Here is an 18503-nt window from a genome sequence, read left to right on the forward strand (position 1 = left end):
TACAAATATATAGGATAATTCTTTTATAGGGGCTTCACTTTAAGCCCTACCAGTAGGGCTCTCAGTGTTTCTCGACCAATGAACAGTTTTCAACACGACTTTTTTTTATGACCGTGTATATTGTAGGTATTTAGAGCATCCTGCAAATTTTCAGAAAATTCCGAATAGTTTACAGTATCGAAAATTAGGTTCAAACATGTTGCTTTCCACGCGCATAAAAAAAAATTAGTCACGCGTGCAACAACATGTTTGAACCAAGTTTTCAGTATCATTAACTATTCAGAATTTTCTGAAAATCGCGCTGATGCTCTAAATAGCTACAATATATACGGTTATAAAAAAAATCGCGCCGAAAACTGTTCAAAGGTCGAAAACACTGAGAGCCCCACCAGTAAGGCTTAAAGTGAAGCCCATGGAGGATAATTCCCCCAAATATGTATATACATCACATTAATTTTTTTTTCAAACTACAGTTATCATTTTTCAACCTCAATTTTATTTTCAAGCTACTTTATGTTTTTTTAGTAATAAAATAAAAATGGAAACAGGATTCACTATTATTTTAAAAGAGTTTCACTGTGTGATTATGTTTCTAATTTTGTTCAAATAACTTTTTTTTTTCATTTTTTATCATTGAACAAAAAAGGTATCATCCGGTGAAAGACTTCCAACTTGAAACTCATGATTTAATGTATGTGTGCTCCACATGATTTAATGGATATCGTACTGTCATCTCATATCCCTGAAAATCATAAGCTTTGAAAATAAATTGTATACTATTTGGAAAGAAGAAGAAGAAGAAGTAGAAGAAGAAGCATGGCTTACTTGTCAATTGTTTTCATGCTGCTCTCTGCCTCGGCCATATCATTTCCTTTCCTTGTATCAGCAGACAATGAAACTATCGCACTGGGCGCTTCACTTGTCCCGGTAGCTACTACTAGCCGTGATCAGCACTCCGTTTGGTCTTCACCATCTGGTTATTTTTCCTTTGGATTTTATCCTTTTCGCCAAGGCTATGCCATCGGAATCTGGTTAGTCGGAGCTGAGGAGAACACCACCGTTTGGACAGCAAATCGTAATAATGCACCGATACTCGCCTCCAGTAGCCCAAAACTAGTCCTTGAGCGTTTTAAGCTCGTCCTGATTACAGCAGATGGACCAGAAATACTTGTCGCCAATTCGAGTGTCCCTGTTTCTTCTGCATCCATGCTCGATAATGGCAACTTTGTTCTATATGATAAAAATCACAAGATCACTTGGCAGAGTTTCGATCACCCAACTGATACGATCCTGCAGGGTCAGTATTTGACTGCGGGTGCTAGGCTGTTTTCGAACAAGTCCACGAGTGATCCCGGAGAAGGAGATTTCTTTCTAATCATGCAAACAGATGGAAACCTTGTCCTGTATGCAAAAAAATACATGGTTCGGGTTCAAGATGCGTATTGGGCCTCCGATACTCGGGTTGAAGAGCTCATCGGGTATGAGCTCTATCTTAACGAAACTGGCCTTCTAGCCGTAGTACAGCTTAACGAGTCTCCGGTGATCCTTCCATTGAACAAAGAATACAATTCATACGACAGTCCTGAAAAAAATGTAGTTACTATATATCGCGCAACTCTTGACGTAGATGGAAGCTTTCGGTTATATTCGCACAGGCGTGGTGAGACAGAAGGTTTCAAAGAATCCAATCTGTGGTCATCGATTATCAATCCTTGTAATGTGCATGGTTATTGTGGCTTAAACAGCTACTGCACAATATTTGACGCAGCATCAACGTGTAAGTGTATTCCCGGAACTGGTTATTCTTATTCCGAAAATGAAAAGGCTATCGACTGCTTGAGAAAATATCAATGGAGGGGGTGTAAAGATGGTGGGGAAGAGAATACTACTTCCTATACTATGGAAGAGATGGAGAATATAGTTTGGGGTAGTGATCCGTACGACGAAGGGCAAATGTCTTCAAACCACTGTAAGAATCAGTGTTTGGAAGACTGCAATTGTGGCATGGCGCATTACGAGAAGAGCTCTGCAAACTGTAGGAAATATCAGCTTCCCTTGGTATATGTAAGAAGAGATTTTTCACAGTCAACAACGGCTTTCTTCAAGGTGGGCAAAACAGTCAGTTCGAACAACACAGTAGAAAAGACGCCGAAGCCGAGGAATCAAGGCGTGACGAACAGGAACATGGTGCAAATTCTTGTCTTAGTTCTTGGCCTCACTGTGTTTTCGTTTGTTGCACTTGCGATTTTCGGTATGTATGCTTTTAAGATTCGTGACCTGAGGTACAAAAGGCTGAGGGACATTGGAAATCTAAGCATGGTTGGCGATCAGCTTACTTTGAGAGTGTTTTCGTACAATGATCTCAAAAGGGCAACGAATGGATTCAAAGAAGTGTTGGGAAAAGGATCGTTCGGAACTGTTTACAAAGGGACCTTAAACAGAGGCCGAAAACTTGTTGCGGTGAAAAGACTTGAAAAGCTGGTTGAAGAAGGTGAGACGGAGTTCCTTTCTGAGATGCGGGCAATTGGAAGAGCTAACCACAAGAACATAGTTCGGTTGTTGGGATACTGCGCTCAAGGATCGAAAAGGCTTTTGGTTTACGAGTTCATGAGCTATGGTTCCCTAGCAAATATTATATTCAATAACGAATCCAAGCGCTTGGATTGGAAGGACAGGGTAAGAATTGCGATTGAGGTAGCCAGAGGCATTCTCTATCTTCATGAAGAGTGTAGGACACCGATCATCCACTGTGATATTAAGCCTCAAAACATTTTGATGGATGATTTTTGGACGGCTAAGATCTCTGATTTTGGGCTGGCAAAGCTACTCATGCCAGACCAAACAAGAACTATGACAAGGGTAAGAGGGACAAGAGGGTACTTGGCCCCTGAATGGCAAAAGAACTTTCCAATCTCTGTTAAAACAGATGTTTATAGCTATGGGATAGTTCTCCTGGAAATTATATGTTGCAGGTCCAATTTGGAAGTTAATGTGGAAGATACTGATGAGATTGTTCTAGCTAGTTGGGTTTACAAGTGCTTTTCCTCTATGGAGCTGGATAAGCTTGTGATTGGTGAAGAAGTAGATAAGAAGACATTGGAGAACATGGTGAAGGTGGGTTTGTGGTGCATTCAAGATGATCCAACTCTTCGTCCTTCAATGAAAAGTGTGGTGTTGATGTTAGAAGGGATTACTGAGATCTCTGTTCCTCCATGCCCAACTTATTCCCCCAATTTTATGTGATTGTATTTTGGAGTTTTTGATAACGTTAGGTTCGTCTCTTTTTCTCCTCATGTAGTTTGATACCAGTGCTTTGAGAATGTTTTAATTTGAATTTTTTTCTGCATTTTGGATTTGCCTAAACTTGGTAGTCTACTCTCTCTAGAGAAAATAATATACAATTTTTTTCTTTTTGTATGTTCATTTCAAGGAGAAATTTTAACAAATCTGTAATCTAAATACTATAAAACAAAGTGATTCAACATAGGGCCAACATTTTTGTTCTATTCTAATCCAATTCAATTAAAGGTTGGATTTTGAAAATCATCATCAAATCTAATTAGTAATTGGATTGGTTCAGTTTTTTAATTGGATTTCGAGTTGCAACTTCATTTTTTTTTCCCGAACTGAGTTGGAACTTGAGCTTTAATATTAACTTAGAAGTATACAAACTATCACTTAAAAACTAAACAACACTATTCATTTAAGTTCAAACTACACATAAAGTTATTAACCTTATAAGTTTAATCTAACTAAAAAAAGCTTAAAGTATAATTGAAAATGAGAGAGAATGAGGAGAATAGATGCATATTTTTTTTTCTCTTCTAATTAAGTGTGGAAGTATATAGGGAAAGACTAATAGTTAGCCAATAATAATATATTAAAAGAACTTATTTTAACTGCAAAAAATGTAACAAGCAGCTGGATCGAATACACTATTTGATTAATCACTTTAGAATAGTGATGAATCAGATTTAAAAAGAATAACCTCAAGAACATAAAAAACAACACAATAGTTTTTTACATGGTTCGGTTGTCCTAGTCTATGGAGCCACACTTAGAAAAGAAAACTAATTAGTAAAGATCACAAATACAAAAACAATGACATGTATAAGATTAGACTCATTCTATATCGTTGTCGCACGATCTTTCAAATTCTTATACTAATCTTGTTTTTTCAAGAATTAGCTCTTCACTCAAACTCTATTGGAGGATGACTGATTGTTTTCTTCCTCTTGAAGAAAGACTTGATTAGTTCTTATCCTGAAGACCTTGATGATTCTTCCTCCCGAAGAAAGACTTTGTTCAGATCTTCTCCCGAATAATGTAGAAGTAATCACAATGAAAATAATACATTGAATTCTAAAATCTAAAGGGTATAAAAAATAGTGCAATATAATTACAAACATAATTCCATTATCACAATAATTTTCTAGAGTGCCTACGAATAGTTAAAGACCATAATGTGATGCTTAATATTAATCTAATTGCATTTGAGGCACATGGTAGCACCCTAAAGACTATAAGTTGGCCCATTAAACCATAGTGCACCATATCTGATAATATAAGCCCAATAGGCCCAATATACCCCTTAGGGTAAGAAGGCATACGAGACATATATATAGAACATATATGTTGTTGGGTGAAAATAAGCAGGTGGTTTTGGTAAGGGTTGCTCTCCATAAGTTCTCTATTGCATTGCTTTTCTAATATTGTTTGTGTAGATCGTGAGAGATTCAAAGATGAACATTGGAGACTCAATGTCAGGTATGTTTAATCTCTATATATTCAATTCAATGCTCTAAATAAAATGTGTTCCTGGATTGTTGTATGAGCATGTAATATTGTTTTGAATCTGATTTATGGATTTAATGCTCATAATATTGTTTTAAATTTATCAATTGGTATCAAGAGCTAGATCTTTTGATTTTAGAGCTTAGTGCCATATACCCCATTTTTTTGTCAAATTTTTTTTTTACAATAAAATTTTGAATATCATTGTTGGGCTATGTAGAAAATTAGTATATTAATCATCAATGGATTCAGACAATTTTTTTTTTGGACAAAATTTTGGGGAATTTCTTGAGTGTTTTTCGGCCATGTATACCCATTTTTTTCCAAAAACTTTCATAGAAAAATGTATATATGTTTGTTGGTTTTGAGAATTTTTTAACCCAAATGGAGGCCGGAAAGTGATAGAGGATGAGACGTGGAGGAAAACCCCTCAAACAGAGTTGGATTTGGTGGCTGGAGATGGCCTATCCGATCGGGTCACGAACCGGGTCGCGTAGACCCAAGAATCAGACCCACGGGTCAAATTTGGGTGACAGGGACGATGAAAACGACATGTCGTTTTGCCTCTGTCAGGTAAAAAACGACATGTCGTTCGTACGGACACATAGAATCCCTTCAGCCCAAACGACACATCATTTGACGTATGGCTCGATTTTTTATATTGAAAAACGACAAGTCGTTTTTGGAAAACGACAAGTCGTTTTTGGAAAACGACATGTCGTTTGACGTATAGTCGATTTTTATATTTAAAAACGACAAGTCGTTTTTGGAAAACAACACGCCATTTTTTTAAAACGACATGTCGTTTTCTGAGACTGTTTTATAAAAAAAAAATTCAAATTAGGGCGCGTGGGGGCGCGTATAAAGTCCATTTTGGACCTAATTTTTCACCATTTCACTCAACTTTTAATACCCTATTTTATATATGTTTATGCACAAGATTAATCCATGAATTTTGTTCATAATTGTATTTGTATTTAATCTTTTGTGGCATGAATCTTATTATATATTGTCAACAATTATTGTTTATTTTCTTACCTGTCGTAAGAATAAGCATGTGAATTGTTTAGTAAAGAAGAACATTTAAATAATTATTTATTTAAATTTTGTGTTTTTTCCTCCAAAATTACATTAAGATCTATATAAGTAATTAATTATCCTATCGATAATAATTGCTTGGTAAGGATGCTTAATATGGTGAAGAAAATTTATTAAACATTATGAATCACAATTTATCTATCTTTTCGATAGTAAATTAATGTATTTGATTATAATGTTTAATAGATTGTTCTTATCTGTGTATGAGTTCTATTTTGTGTGTTTGTCTAAGAACTCTAGCATACATAATGATCATTTGTTATTTTGCGATCATATATTGATGAGAAAAGAGCACAAATGACATGGTTTATCATAACATGTATTTAATAGTTATTGCTCTTGTTTCTCAATGTCAGCTGTAAGCATTCCTAGATCTCCTGCCGTCTTGACGCTGAATGCAACCAACCACAAGCAGTGGATTGAAAATATCACGATGAACTTGACCTTCATGAAAATGGACTTGGCCTTGAGAATTGATGCACCATCTAAGCCTGCTAATGATGCTACTGAGAAGGATAAGAAACCTTACGAGGGCTGGGAACACTCCAATCGTTATTGCTTGATGCTTATGAGATATCACATGGACGAATCCATTCGTGATAGTATTCCCAAGTCTGAAAATGCAAAGGATTTTCTTGCTGCCATTAAGGAAAAGTATAAGAAATTCTCAAAGAATGAGAAGAATGAACACTTGAACATGCTGCATCACACTGTTTATGATGGTTCAGGTGACATTAGGGCTCACATTGACAAGCTTATGGGCCACTATCATAAACTTAAGGCTATGGATATGGACCTTGGTGAGGATTACATGGTGTGGTTGGTGATGGAGAACATTCCATCTCAGTTTGATTCAATCAGATCAAGCTACAATACTCAGAAGGAGCAATGGACTGTTGGGGAGATGTCTACTATTCTTGCCAAGGAAGAGGAGGACATGAGAAAGGGAAGGGCAAGAAGTATCTCCATGGTGACAAACCCCAATAATTCTCACAAGAGAAAGTTCACTCCTAGTAACTCTGGTAACCAAAGACCTCCCAAGAAAAAGGCACTTAGTCCTAAAGGGAATGGACAGTCCAGCTCATCCTCTAATGGTCATAAGAATGAGTTTTTCAAAGGGAAGTGCAACTTTTGCCAGAATTTTGGGCACAAGAAAGCTGATTGTAGAAAGTTCAAAGCTGTTAGGACAAGTTTTGGTATGTTTTTATGGCGTGTTTTAAGATGCAATTTTAATCTTTTATTTGGTTTTGTGCGATATTATGCCGGTGTTTATTGTGTTTTCAGGATTTAGTGTGGTTATGAAGGAAAAAGTTTGAAATTGAAGAAAAATTGCTTAATTCTTGAAGAGAATGTGTTAAACGGGCTAAGGGATGGAAGTTAGTGAAATCGGGGGTCAAATTGAAGATTTGGTAAAAAAATGCAATTTGAGCCGCAGCTCTATGCACTAGCGCCGCGGCCCTGAGAGTTACAGAGAAGGCAGCAGTTAAAAGGCAATTTGAGCCGCGGCTCTATCAGTTGGGGCCGCGGCGCTGCTTGAAGTCAGAGAGGAACCAAGATCGCGAATTGCACTTGAGCCGCGGCTCTATCAAGTGGAGCCGCGGCGCCAGTCCGTACGGAAGCCGAAGTTAGGGCATTTTTCAAGGGCAATTTTGTCCTTTCGCACATAATTAATTAGGGATTATAAAAGCTTTCTTAATGACGTTTTTAGGGGATTAACCTAAGGAGACGGCTGAAGGCACATGATAGAGGATTGCGAGCAGATTTGAAGAATTGATCACAATTTTTCTTCTTTTCTACTTTGATTTTCTGTATTTTGGATGTCTTTTATTTCTTCTATGGTTATTATGGATTTAATCATGAACTAAACTATTAGCCTAGGGTTTTAATGGATTCTCCTGAACCTTTATTTTAAATTAATGCAAGTTTTATGATTTCAATTTTATCTTGTGATTTATTCAATTCGAACATAATGCTTGTGAATGATTGATCACCATTAACATGAAATATATGGTTTTGATTCGAAATCTGAAAAGTGAGAATTGAATATGCCGTAATTGAATAAACATAGATTTCATATTAGGACGAGAGTACCTGTGTGGTCTGTGTAGTTTTAGGGTTGTTAATCTTAATGCCTATCTTATGTTTATTTATCACAGAGATGTAGAAAATTTGCATAAGATTGAGACTTATATATCCTAGTACGAATATAAGTTATTATTGTTGACCTGCTATCACAAGAGAAGAACTGAATAGTAAGATTTGTGTTAAGGAAAATTAAAGAGGATGGTTGATGAAATTAATTGCCCTAGTTTTTAATCCATTGAATTTCCGTCACGTTATTTATTTTCAGTTATTGAAGTTAATTTTAGATTTTTGTTTTACAGTTTTAGTTAATTATTGTGACTCAATTATTGTTAGCCAAATAGAAATAGGAATTAAGTTTGGGTATTTAGTATACAGTCCTCGTGGGAACGATCTCACTTACTCTTTATTACTTGTTACGATTACGTGCACTTGCGTATCGATTTTACACAACAAGTTTTTGGCGCCATTGCCGGGGACTGTTTTTACTAATATCAAGAAAATAATTCTTTTTCTAATTTGGTTACCTTTCTTACCATTCTCATTCTAGTTTTCTGTTGCACTTTGTGATTTCAGGTACTCATATAGTTTATGCGACGACAGGGGTCTGAGTCAAGGGTGCCTGTTGATCCGGAAATTGAGAAAACCTGTAGAAGAAATCGGAAACAGAAAAGGGTAGAAAAAATGGCTCAGAACAGAGGTAACGGAGGGGTCGACAACATTGCCCATGGTAACGATGAGAATAGAAATGCTGGGATAGCAGCGGATAATGTTGGAGGAATAGGAGTTGCACCAGTTCAGCAACCAATGCAAAGAAGTTTGCGGGACTATGTGTTACCTACTGTAACGGGGGCACAGTCGTGCATTAGACCTCCAACGGTTGAGGCTAATAATTTTGAAATTAAGCCTGCTATTTTGCAAATGGTACAATCATCAGTTCAGTTTGGGGGATTGCCAACGGAAGATCCAAACTTACATTTGGCTAATTTCCTAGAGCTCTGCGCCACATTCAAGATGAATGGAGTGACAAATGATGCAGTGAGGTTGAGACTTTTCCCGTTTTCATTGAGGGACCGAGCAAAGAGTTGGTTTATTTCTCTGGAAGCCAATTCTATAACAACATGGGAGGAGCTGACTCAAAAATTTTTAGCAAAATTTTTCCCACCATCGCTGTCTGCAAGGTATAGAGGTGAAATCAACAATTTTCACCAAAAAGATAGTGAATCGTTGTATGATGCGTGGGAGAGGTTTAAGGAGCTGTTGAGAAAATGTCCCCATCATGGAATCGAAAAATGGATGCTAGTCCATATTTTTTACAATGGTTTGTGTGGTACTACTCGCACAATCATAGATGCAGCGTCTGGAGGAGCGTTCATGAGTAAAAGCGCCAACCAAGCTTATGATCTGTTGGAGGAAATGGCCATGAATAACTATCAATGGCCATCAGAAAGAGAAACCAATAAGAAGGTAGCTGGAGTGCATGAATTGGATGCCATTTCAATGTTGTCAGCTCAAGTGGCAACTTTAACTAAACAGTTACAGCAGAATAACATTCATGCTCAGGCTCCAGTGATGCAAATGCAGATAATTTGTGAGTTATGTGGGGGGCCTCATTTATTTGAACAATGCACAAATAGGGATTTTAACAATATGCCTATGGAGCAAGTGCAAGCAATAGGGAACTTCCCAAGGCCTTCCAACAACCCATATTCCATGAATTACAATCCAGGGTGGCGGAATCACCCAAACTTTTCGTGGACAACTGGGCAGGGCAGTCAGCAACAGTTTCAACAAAATCAACTACAGTATCCTCGACCTCCTCCTGGGTTTTATCAGCAGCAACCAGTAAGACCTGCACAGCAACAGATGCAAGCAAAGCAAGACGGTCAGGCTGATGTGTTAACTCAATTTATGACAGAAACGAGGGCATCTATTCGAAGCTTGGAAACTCAGATTGGACAGTTGGCCACGCTTATGGCAAACCGAGCTCAAGGGAACTTGCCAAGCACTACTGAAGTGAATCCGAAGGGAAATCTTAATGAACAGTGTCAAGCTATTACCTTGAGGAGCGGAACAGTGTATGAGGGACCAAGTATAGAGAAGAAAGTTGAGCAGAAGCAGGATCAACAGGCACCTATCACAGAGAACAAGCAGAAAAGGGGTAAAGTTGAAGAAGTTAATGAGAACCTTGAGACAAAGCAGCCAGAAATAAGCATAGATCACCATATAAAGATCCCATATCCTCAGAGGCTTCAAAAGAATAAGCTTGACAAGCAGTTTTCTAAATTTTTGGATATCTTTCGAAAGCTACACATCAACATTCCTTTTGCCGAAGCACTTGAACAGATGCCGAGTTATGTGAAGTTTATGAAAGAAATTTTGACTAAGAAAAGGAAACTAGAGGATTATGAGACAGTGGCACTTACTGAGGAGTGCAGTGCGATACTTCAAAAGAAGCTACCTCCCAAGATTAAAGATCCGGGTAGTTTCAACATTCCATGCTCTATAGGGGGTTCAATGGTGACAAAGGCTTTATGTGATTTAGGGGCTAGTATAAATCTAATGCCTCTATCTATTTTTCAAAAGTTAAAATTGGGAGAAGCTCGGCCAACTACTGTGTCTTTGCAAATGGCGGATCGATCACTGGCTCATCCGAGAGGGATCATAGAAGATGTGTTAGTAAAGGTCGATAGATTCATCTTTCCTGCAGATTTTATTATTCTTGATATGGACGAAGATGAAAATATTCCAATTATTCTTGGAAGGCCATTTTTAGCAACTGGTAAGGCCTTAATAGATGTGCAAAAAGGTGAGTTGAAATTGCGAGTGCAAAAAGAAGAGGTAACATTTAATGTTTTTGCAGCAACGGAGGTTCCAACTTGTTGTAGAGTTGATGTGGTGGAAAGTAAGGGTGCTAAGCTGAAATTTACTAAGAAGAAATCTATGGTTGAAGGTGGCAAGCGAACAATTCGTCATAAAATGAAAAAGATCTTTAGTGAGAAAGCTCGATTGTTTCGTGAGCGATGGAAAGTTCCAAAAATGTGCAATATCAAGAAACGAGCGTCTTCTCATGATATTATGGCTCTTAAGGACATGAGGGGTGGTTTGGATCCGAGTTGAATTTAAGAAAGTGGTCAGCGTCCGGCTAAATGACGTTAACGACAGCGCCCTTGAGAGGCATCTCAAGTTTATGTTTTCGTTTTTATTTTTATTTTTATTTTTTTTAGTTGAACAATTCTATTTTATTTTATTTTTGTTTAGTTTTTTTTTTAATGTTTTATGTAATTAGAACCGTGAAAAACGTGAAAAAAAAGCAGCAAAATAGCACAAAAGTTGAATTAGAGCTGCAACTCTAATGTGATCAGAAGGGGAAGTGCCAAAAAATTTGAATTGGAGCCGCAGCTCTACACACTAGCGCTGCGACGCCAATTGGGCCTAGAAACGCAATTTAAGGGTTTCCATCAGAATTTTTTAGCACGGCTCCTATTCCAGGTAAGTCTTTTCTTTTTATTTGAGTTTAGCATTGGGGACAATGTTAGTCTTAAGTTTGGACGAAGGGATTTTTTTTTAGCTTTGTTGCTATTTGTTGTTTTTCAAGTTTAGTATTAGTTGTTATTGTGTTTGAGTCTAGTTTTCACGGGGTTGTTAGAGTGTAAACCAATTTGATAATTGTTTGCCAATGAGATTGAATGATTGCTGTGTTGTATAATCCGAAGGAAGAGTTGTGCATATAAAAAATCTGTGTGCTTGATTGAAATACTTTGTCACTTCACTGTAGTTAATTGGATACTTGTTTGAACTATTGCTCATAGTTGTAAATGTGGGAGTTGAACTTTGTATATGCATGTTGAATTTGGATTGTGGATTGTACAAGTTGAAATTTTTCTAGAACTTGCTTGCTTGCTATTTGAGACGAAATCCTAAACAATACACACTTGAGAAGAGGATATAGGCCATATTTGGAACGTTTGAGCCTTTCAAGCTAACCCTTATATATTTTTATCCCTAGTTACCCTATTTGAGCCTTACAATTGACCTTTTTCATTGCTTAACACATGTTTTGAGCCCATACTTGTATTCGTATATTCATTATTCCCTTTGTCCTATACCATGAGCATAAAACATATCTTTTGATTGGAAGGGGGAGTGAATGTTTAAGGGACATATGTAGAAATATGTGGTTACTCAGTGCAATTAAAAAAAAAAGATTGAAGAAGAAAGAAACAAAAGAAGAAAAGAAATTATAAATTCAGAATAAACTACATTCCTTAAGTTATTTACGGAAAAATCTAAGTTTGGGGGAATGTAGTTTGAAAAAAATGTGTGATGAATAAATAGTCAACTCTTCTCAATCTTGAAAAAAAAGAGAGTAACAATGGGATGTGAAGTTGAGTTAAAGGGATAGGTTGCTTGGTTTGAATGCTTATGGTATACTTGAGCCTAAAATGTCTTCTCATCCACCTTTACCTAAGCCATCTATTACAAGCTTTGTAAAGTCCTATTGATTTTTAAGTGTGTATTTGTTTACATTAGTGGAGAATAGTAAGTATAGCAAGCATATGGAATAATCATGTTGAGTGGATTGATGGTGAGAATTTGGCATGCATAGATTGGTTCAATTCTTTACATTTTGGTTATGGGTGAATGAGCATGAGTATCGATGAATTACAGTGAATTGGTGAAGTATTTTGATTGAAATTCTGGATTAATTTTTGAAGTGGCACGTTACTTTTCTTTAGAATTATATGCATATGGCATTCATGAATTTTGAGGCTATTTTAATGGTTGTCAATTTGGTTTGTTTAGGTTTATAGAGTCTTAGTTGTGTTCTTTACTCGAGGGCGAGTAAAGGATAAGTTTGGGGGAATTTGTTAGGACTAGTTTTGGTATGTTTTTATGGCGTGTTTTAAGATGCAATTTTAATCTTTTATTTGGTTTTGTGCGATATTATGCCGGTGTTTATTGTGTTTTCAGGATTAAGTGTGGTTATGGAAGAAATAACTTGAAATTGGAGGAAAAGTGCTTAATTTTTGAAGAAACGGTGTTAAACGGGCTAAGGAATGGAAACTAGGCGAAACCGGGGGTTAAATTGATGATTTGGTGAAAAGTTGGAATTAGAGCCGCGGCCCTATGAGTTACAGAGAAGGAAAAACAAATCTGTCAGCATTAGAGCTGAGGCTCTATCAAATAGAGCTGAGGCTCTATTAAAATCTGAATTAGAGCTGCGGCTCTATCAAGTGGAGCCGCAGCGCCAGTCCGTACGGAAGCCGAAGTTAGGGCATTTTTCAAGGGCAATTTTGTCCTTTCGCACGTAATTAATTAGGGATTATAAAAGCTTTCTTAATAACATTTTTAGAGGAGATTTAACCAAGGAGACGGCTGAAGGCACATGATAGAGGATTGCGAGCAGATTTGAAGAATTGATCACAGTTTTTCTTCTTTTCTACTTTGATTTTCTGTATTTTGGATGTCTTTTATTTCTTCTATGGTTATTATGGATTTAATCATGAACTAAACTATTAGCCTAGGGTTTTAATGGATTCTCCTGAACCTTTATTTTAAATTAATGCAAGTTTTATGATTTCAATTTTATCTTGTGATTTATTCAATTCGAACATAATGCTTGTGAATGATTGATCACCATTAACATGAAATATATGGTTTTGATTCGAAATCTGAAAAGTGAGAATTGAATATGCTGTAATTGAATAAACATAGATTTCATATTAGGACGAGAGTACCTGTGTGGTCTGTGTAGTTTTAGGGTTGTTAATCTTAATGCCTATCTTATGTTTATTTATCACAGAGATGTAGAAAATTTGCATAAGATTGAGACTTATATATCCTAGTACGAATATAAGTTATTATTGTTGACCTGCTATCACAAGAGAAGAACTGAATAGTAAGATTTGTGTTAAGGAAAATTAAAGAGGATGGTTGATGAAATTAATTGCCCTAGTTTTTAATCCATTGAATTTCCGTCACGTTATTTATTTTCAGTTATTGAAGTTAATTTTAGATTTTTGTTTTACAGTTTTAGTTAATTATTGTGACTCAATTATTGTTAGCCAAATAGAAATAGGAATTAAGTTTGGGTATTTAGTATACAGTCCTCGTGGGAACGATCTCACTTACTCTTTATTACTTGTTACGATTACGTGCACTTGCGTATCGATTTTACACAACAAAAGCTCACCTAGAGAAGAAAGATAATTGTCTTGTGATGGTTTGTTTAGAATCCAATATTATTGATGTGCCCTCAAATTATTGGTGGTTAGATACTGGAGCCACAATTCATGTTACGAATTCCTTGCAGGTAGTGACAAGTCGAAGAAGACCGAGTAGTCTGGAGAAGAATGTGTACATGGGAGATGATAAAAAAGTCCAAATCGAACTTTTGGGGACAGTTAGATTGCAGTTGAATACAGGACATTTTTTTGGAGTTACAGGATGTTGCTTACATACCCTCTTTTAGGAGGAATTTGATTTCTGTATCTATTTTGGATAGGCTTGGATATAGTTTTCTTTTTGGAACTGGAAAACTCACTTTGTATCGTGACTCTCTTTTGGTTGGAAATGGAACTTTATGTGGAAATTTATATAAACTTGATTTGCATGATGTTGCTTCTGTTTCTTCTACTTCTTGTCTTAATGCTGTTGTAGGCTCTAAACGTGCAAGATTAGATTTGAAATCTTCTATGTTGTGGCATAAATGTTTAGGCCATATCTCTAAAGATAGAATGCAAAGGTTGGTGAAAGATGGGGTTCTTCAAGAACTAGATTTTTCAAATTTTACTGCCTGTGTTGATTGTATTAAAGGAAAGTTAACGGCCAAGGTTAGAAAGAGCAAGTCAGACAGGTGCACAGATGTATTGGAGCTTATTCATACTGATATTTGTGGGCCTTTTGTTTCGCCTGCTATGGGTGGTTATAAATACTTTATCACCTTCATTGATGACTTTTCCCGGTATGGCCATGTTGAGCTCATTCGTGAAAAATCTGAATCTTTAGATGCGTTTAAGATTTTTAAGACGAAAGTTGAGCTTCAAAAGGGGAAGAAGATCAAGGCAGTTAATTCTGATAGAGGTGGAGAGTATTATGGACGTTATGATGAAAGTGGAAGGAACCCCGGGCCTTTCGCTAGGTACTTACAGGAATGTGGCATTGATGCAAGATATACAATGCCAGGAACACCCCAACAGAATGGAATTTTTGAAAGGAGAAATCGCACTCTTCTTGACATGGTGCGATGTATGTTGATTCATTCTAGTTTGCCAGAGTTTTTATGGGGTGAGGCATTAAAGGCTACAACTTATATCTTGAATCAAGTGCCCAACAAGTCTGTCCCAAAGACGCCTTATGAGCTATGGTCAAGTAAGAAACCAAGCTTGCGTCATTTTCATGTTTGGGGTTGCAAAGCAGAAGTGAGGCCCTATAATCCACAGTCTAAAAAACTTGATCCGAAGACCATTAGTGGCTATTTTGTGGGCTACACCATTGGATCAAGGGGTTCCAGATTTTATTGCCCATCTCACACCACCAAGGTTATAGAATCAAATAGGGCTGTCTATTTTGAGGATGAATTTGGTTCAAGTCAAGGGTCAAGAGAAATTGTTTTCAGGGAAGAACGCATTGTTGTCCCTGTACCTGTCGCTTCCGCTCTTATTGATGACCCTGTGATTGAATAGATTCCGGCAGAAACTCATGATGAACCTCAAAATCAAGAACAATGTGAAAATCTTGATATTGGGGATGATGAAGCTATGGTGAGAAGATCACAAAGAATCCGCAAGTCTGCTATTCCTAATGATTACCTTGTCTATTTACAGGAACATGAGTTTGATGTAGGAGACACTTTTGAGCCAGTTACATATCAAGAAGCTATGAATAGTTCTAAATCTGTGTTGTGGATGGATGCAATGAAAGATGAGTTGAATTATATGTCACAAAATGAAGTTTGGGAGTTGGTTGAATTACCCAAAGGTTGCAGACCCATTGGATGCAAATGGGTGTATAAGATCAAACATGATTTGAATGGGCAAGTGGAAAGATATAAGGCTAGGCTTGTGGCTAAAGGCTATAGCTAGAGAGAAGGTATTGATTTTAAAGAAACCTTTTCACTTGTTTCCACCAAAGATTCGTTGCGAATCATTATGGCTAAAATTGATCATTTTGATCTAGAACTCAATCAAATGGATGTGAGGACTGCCTTCTTGAATGGAGATTTATTTGAAGATGTTTACATGACTCAACCTATTGGTTTTGAGAAGTCTGGCAAATAACACATGGTTTGCAAGCTCAAAAAGTCTATCTATGGGCTTAAACAAGCATCAAGGCAGTGGTATCTCAAGTTCGATATGATTGTCACTACAAATGGCTTCAAGGAGAATGTTGTAGATCAATGTATATACATGAAGGTCAGTGGGAGTAGTTTCATTTTTCTAGTACTGTATGTTGACGACATCCTGCTTGCATCTAATAATTCTGATCTGTTGACTGAGACAAAACAACTTTTGTTTAGCCATTTTGATATGAAGGATCTTGGTGAGGCTTCCTATGTGCTTGGGATTCAGATTCTTCGGGATAAGGCTAATGGTATTCTTCGTTTGTCTCAGAAGACTTACATTGATCGGATCTTGAAAAGATTCAATATGCATGCATGTTCTCCTGGGAAGGCACCAATAGTGAAGGGTGACAAGTTCTCAAAGGCTCAATGTCCACAAAATGATAAAGAAAGAGATGAAATGAAAGTCGTTCCTTATGCGTCATTGGTTGGTAGCTTGATGTATGCTCAAGTATGCACACGTCCTGATATTACTTTTGTTGTCAGCGTGTTGGGTAGATACTTGAGTGATCCTGGTCTTAGCCATTGGAAAGCGGCTAAGAAAGTCATGAGGTATCTTCAGGGTACAAAGGATCATATGTTGACTTATCGGCGAGCTGACACTCTTGATATAGTTGGGTTCAGTGACGCCAATTATGCAGGATGCGTGGATGATAAAAAGTCCACTTCAGGCTACATTTATATGATGGCTGGAGGAGCTGTATCATGGAAAAGTGTCAAGCAGACACTCACAACTTCTTCTACGATGGAGGCAGAATATATGGCGTGTTATGAGGCTACTTGTCAAGCAATATGGCTGCGGAATTTCATTTCAACATTGAATGTTGTAGACTCTATTTCGAGGCCGCTGAAATTGTATTGTGACAACTCCGCAGCAGTAGCTTTCTCTAAGAACACTAGGAGTACTTCTCGCTCAAAGCAGATTGATATAAAGTACTATTTTGTTAAAGAGAAAGTCGCTGAGTCCCTCATTTCTATTGAGTACACGCCTACCACTAGCATGTTAGCAGACCCACTAACGAAAGGCTTACCTGTATGTGTGTTTTTAGAGCACGTTGCCCGAATGGGATTGTTAAGAGCCTAGCTTGTTGAGCTTAGTGGGAGTTTTGTTATTTATGTATTGAACATGTTAGTATTTTGTATGGATTGCTTATAGCTTGTGTTTTGTTATGAACATGCATAATGATAATTGAAATCACTTCTTATTGTTGCTATTACATATATATGTTTATATAAGTATATACTATTGTTCATCGAAGTGACATGTACAAAAGGAGATGAATGTGCATAGTCTCAAATTAATGTACCACATGCATGTTTGGTTTAATGATTGTTATTGTATTTGAATGTCTTCAAGACCGAATCATAAATAATATATGTATCCTATCGATATGATATTATATATGATTTATTAGACTGCCTTTTAGTGATGGACAATATTATGGTGGTTTGATTATATTGTCCAAGTGGGAGAATGTTAGAATTTTATATGGACTAATATAATTACAAACATAATTCCATTATCACAATCATTTTCTAGAGTGCCTACGAATAGTTAAAGACCATAATGGGATGCTTAATATTAATCTAATTGCATTTGAGGCACATGGTAGCACCCTAAAGACTATAGGTTGGCTCATTAAACCATAGTGCACCATATCTGATAATATAAGCCCAATAGGCTCAATATACCCCTTAGGGTAAGAAGGCATACGAGACATATATATAGAACATATATGTTGTTGGGTGAAAATAAGCAGGTGGTTTTGGTAAGGGTTGCTCTCCATAAGTTCTCTATTGCATTGCTTTTCTAATATTGTTTGTGTAGATCGTGAGAGATTCAAAGATGAACATTTGAGACTCAATGTCAGGTATGTTTAATCTCTATATATCCAATTCAACGCTCTAAATAAAATGTGTTCCTGGATTGTTGTATGAGCATGTAATGTTGTTTTGAATCTGATTTATAGATTTAATGCTCATAATATTGTTTTAAATTTATCAGTTTAATCTAACTAAAAAAAGCTTAAAGTATAATTGAAAATGAGAGAGAATGAAGAGAATAGATGCATATTTTTTTTTCTCTTCTAATTAAGTGTGGAAGTATATAGGGAAAGACTAATAGTTAGCCAATAATAATATATTAAAAGAACTTATTTTAACTGCAAAAAGTGTAACAAGCAGC

The 18503-nt window shown here is 36.7% G+C and overlaps 1 protein-coding gene and 1 non-coding gene across 2 annotated transcripts; one reads left to right on the plus strand and one right to left on the minus strand.

Moving 5' to 3' along the window:
* The first annotated feature begins 816 nt into the window (after positions 1-816).
* On the plus strand, positions 817-3336 carry LOC133777712 (G-type lectin S-receptor-like serine/threonine-protein kinase LECRK1). Its single transcript, XM_062217419.1, has one exon. It carries the CDS (start codon positions 817-819, stop codon positions 3241-3243), a length of 2427 nt encoding a protein of 808 aa, XP_062073403.1. The 3' UTR covers positions 3244-3336.
* A 5817-nt stretch (positions 3337-9153) lies between these two features.
* On the minus strand, positions 9154-9260 carry LOC133781047 (small nucleolar RNA R71). The gene has a single exon (XR_009869844.1). It is a non-coding gene; the product is annotated as a small nucleolar RNA R71 (small nucleolar RNA).
* Positions 9261-18503: the final 9243 nt, after the last annotated feature.

The sequence above is a fragment of the Humulus lupulus genome, chromosome 5 (genome assembly GCF_963169125.1).
Source record: "Humulus lupulus chromosome 5, drHumLupu1.1, whole genome shotgun sequence".
In the NCBI taxonomy this organism is placed as follows: domain Eukaryota; kingdom Viridiplantae; phylum Streptophyta; class Magnoliopsida; order Rosales; family Cannabaceae; genus Humulus; species Humulus lupulus.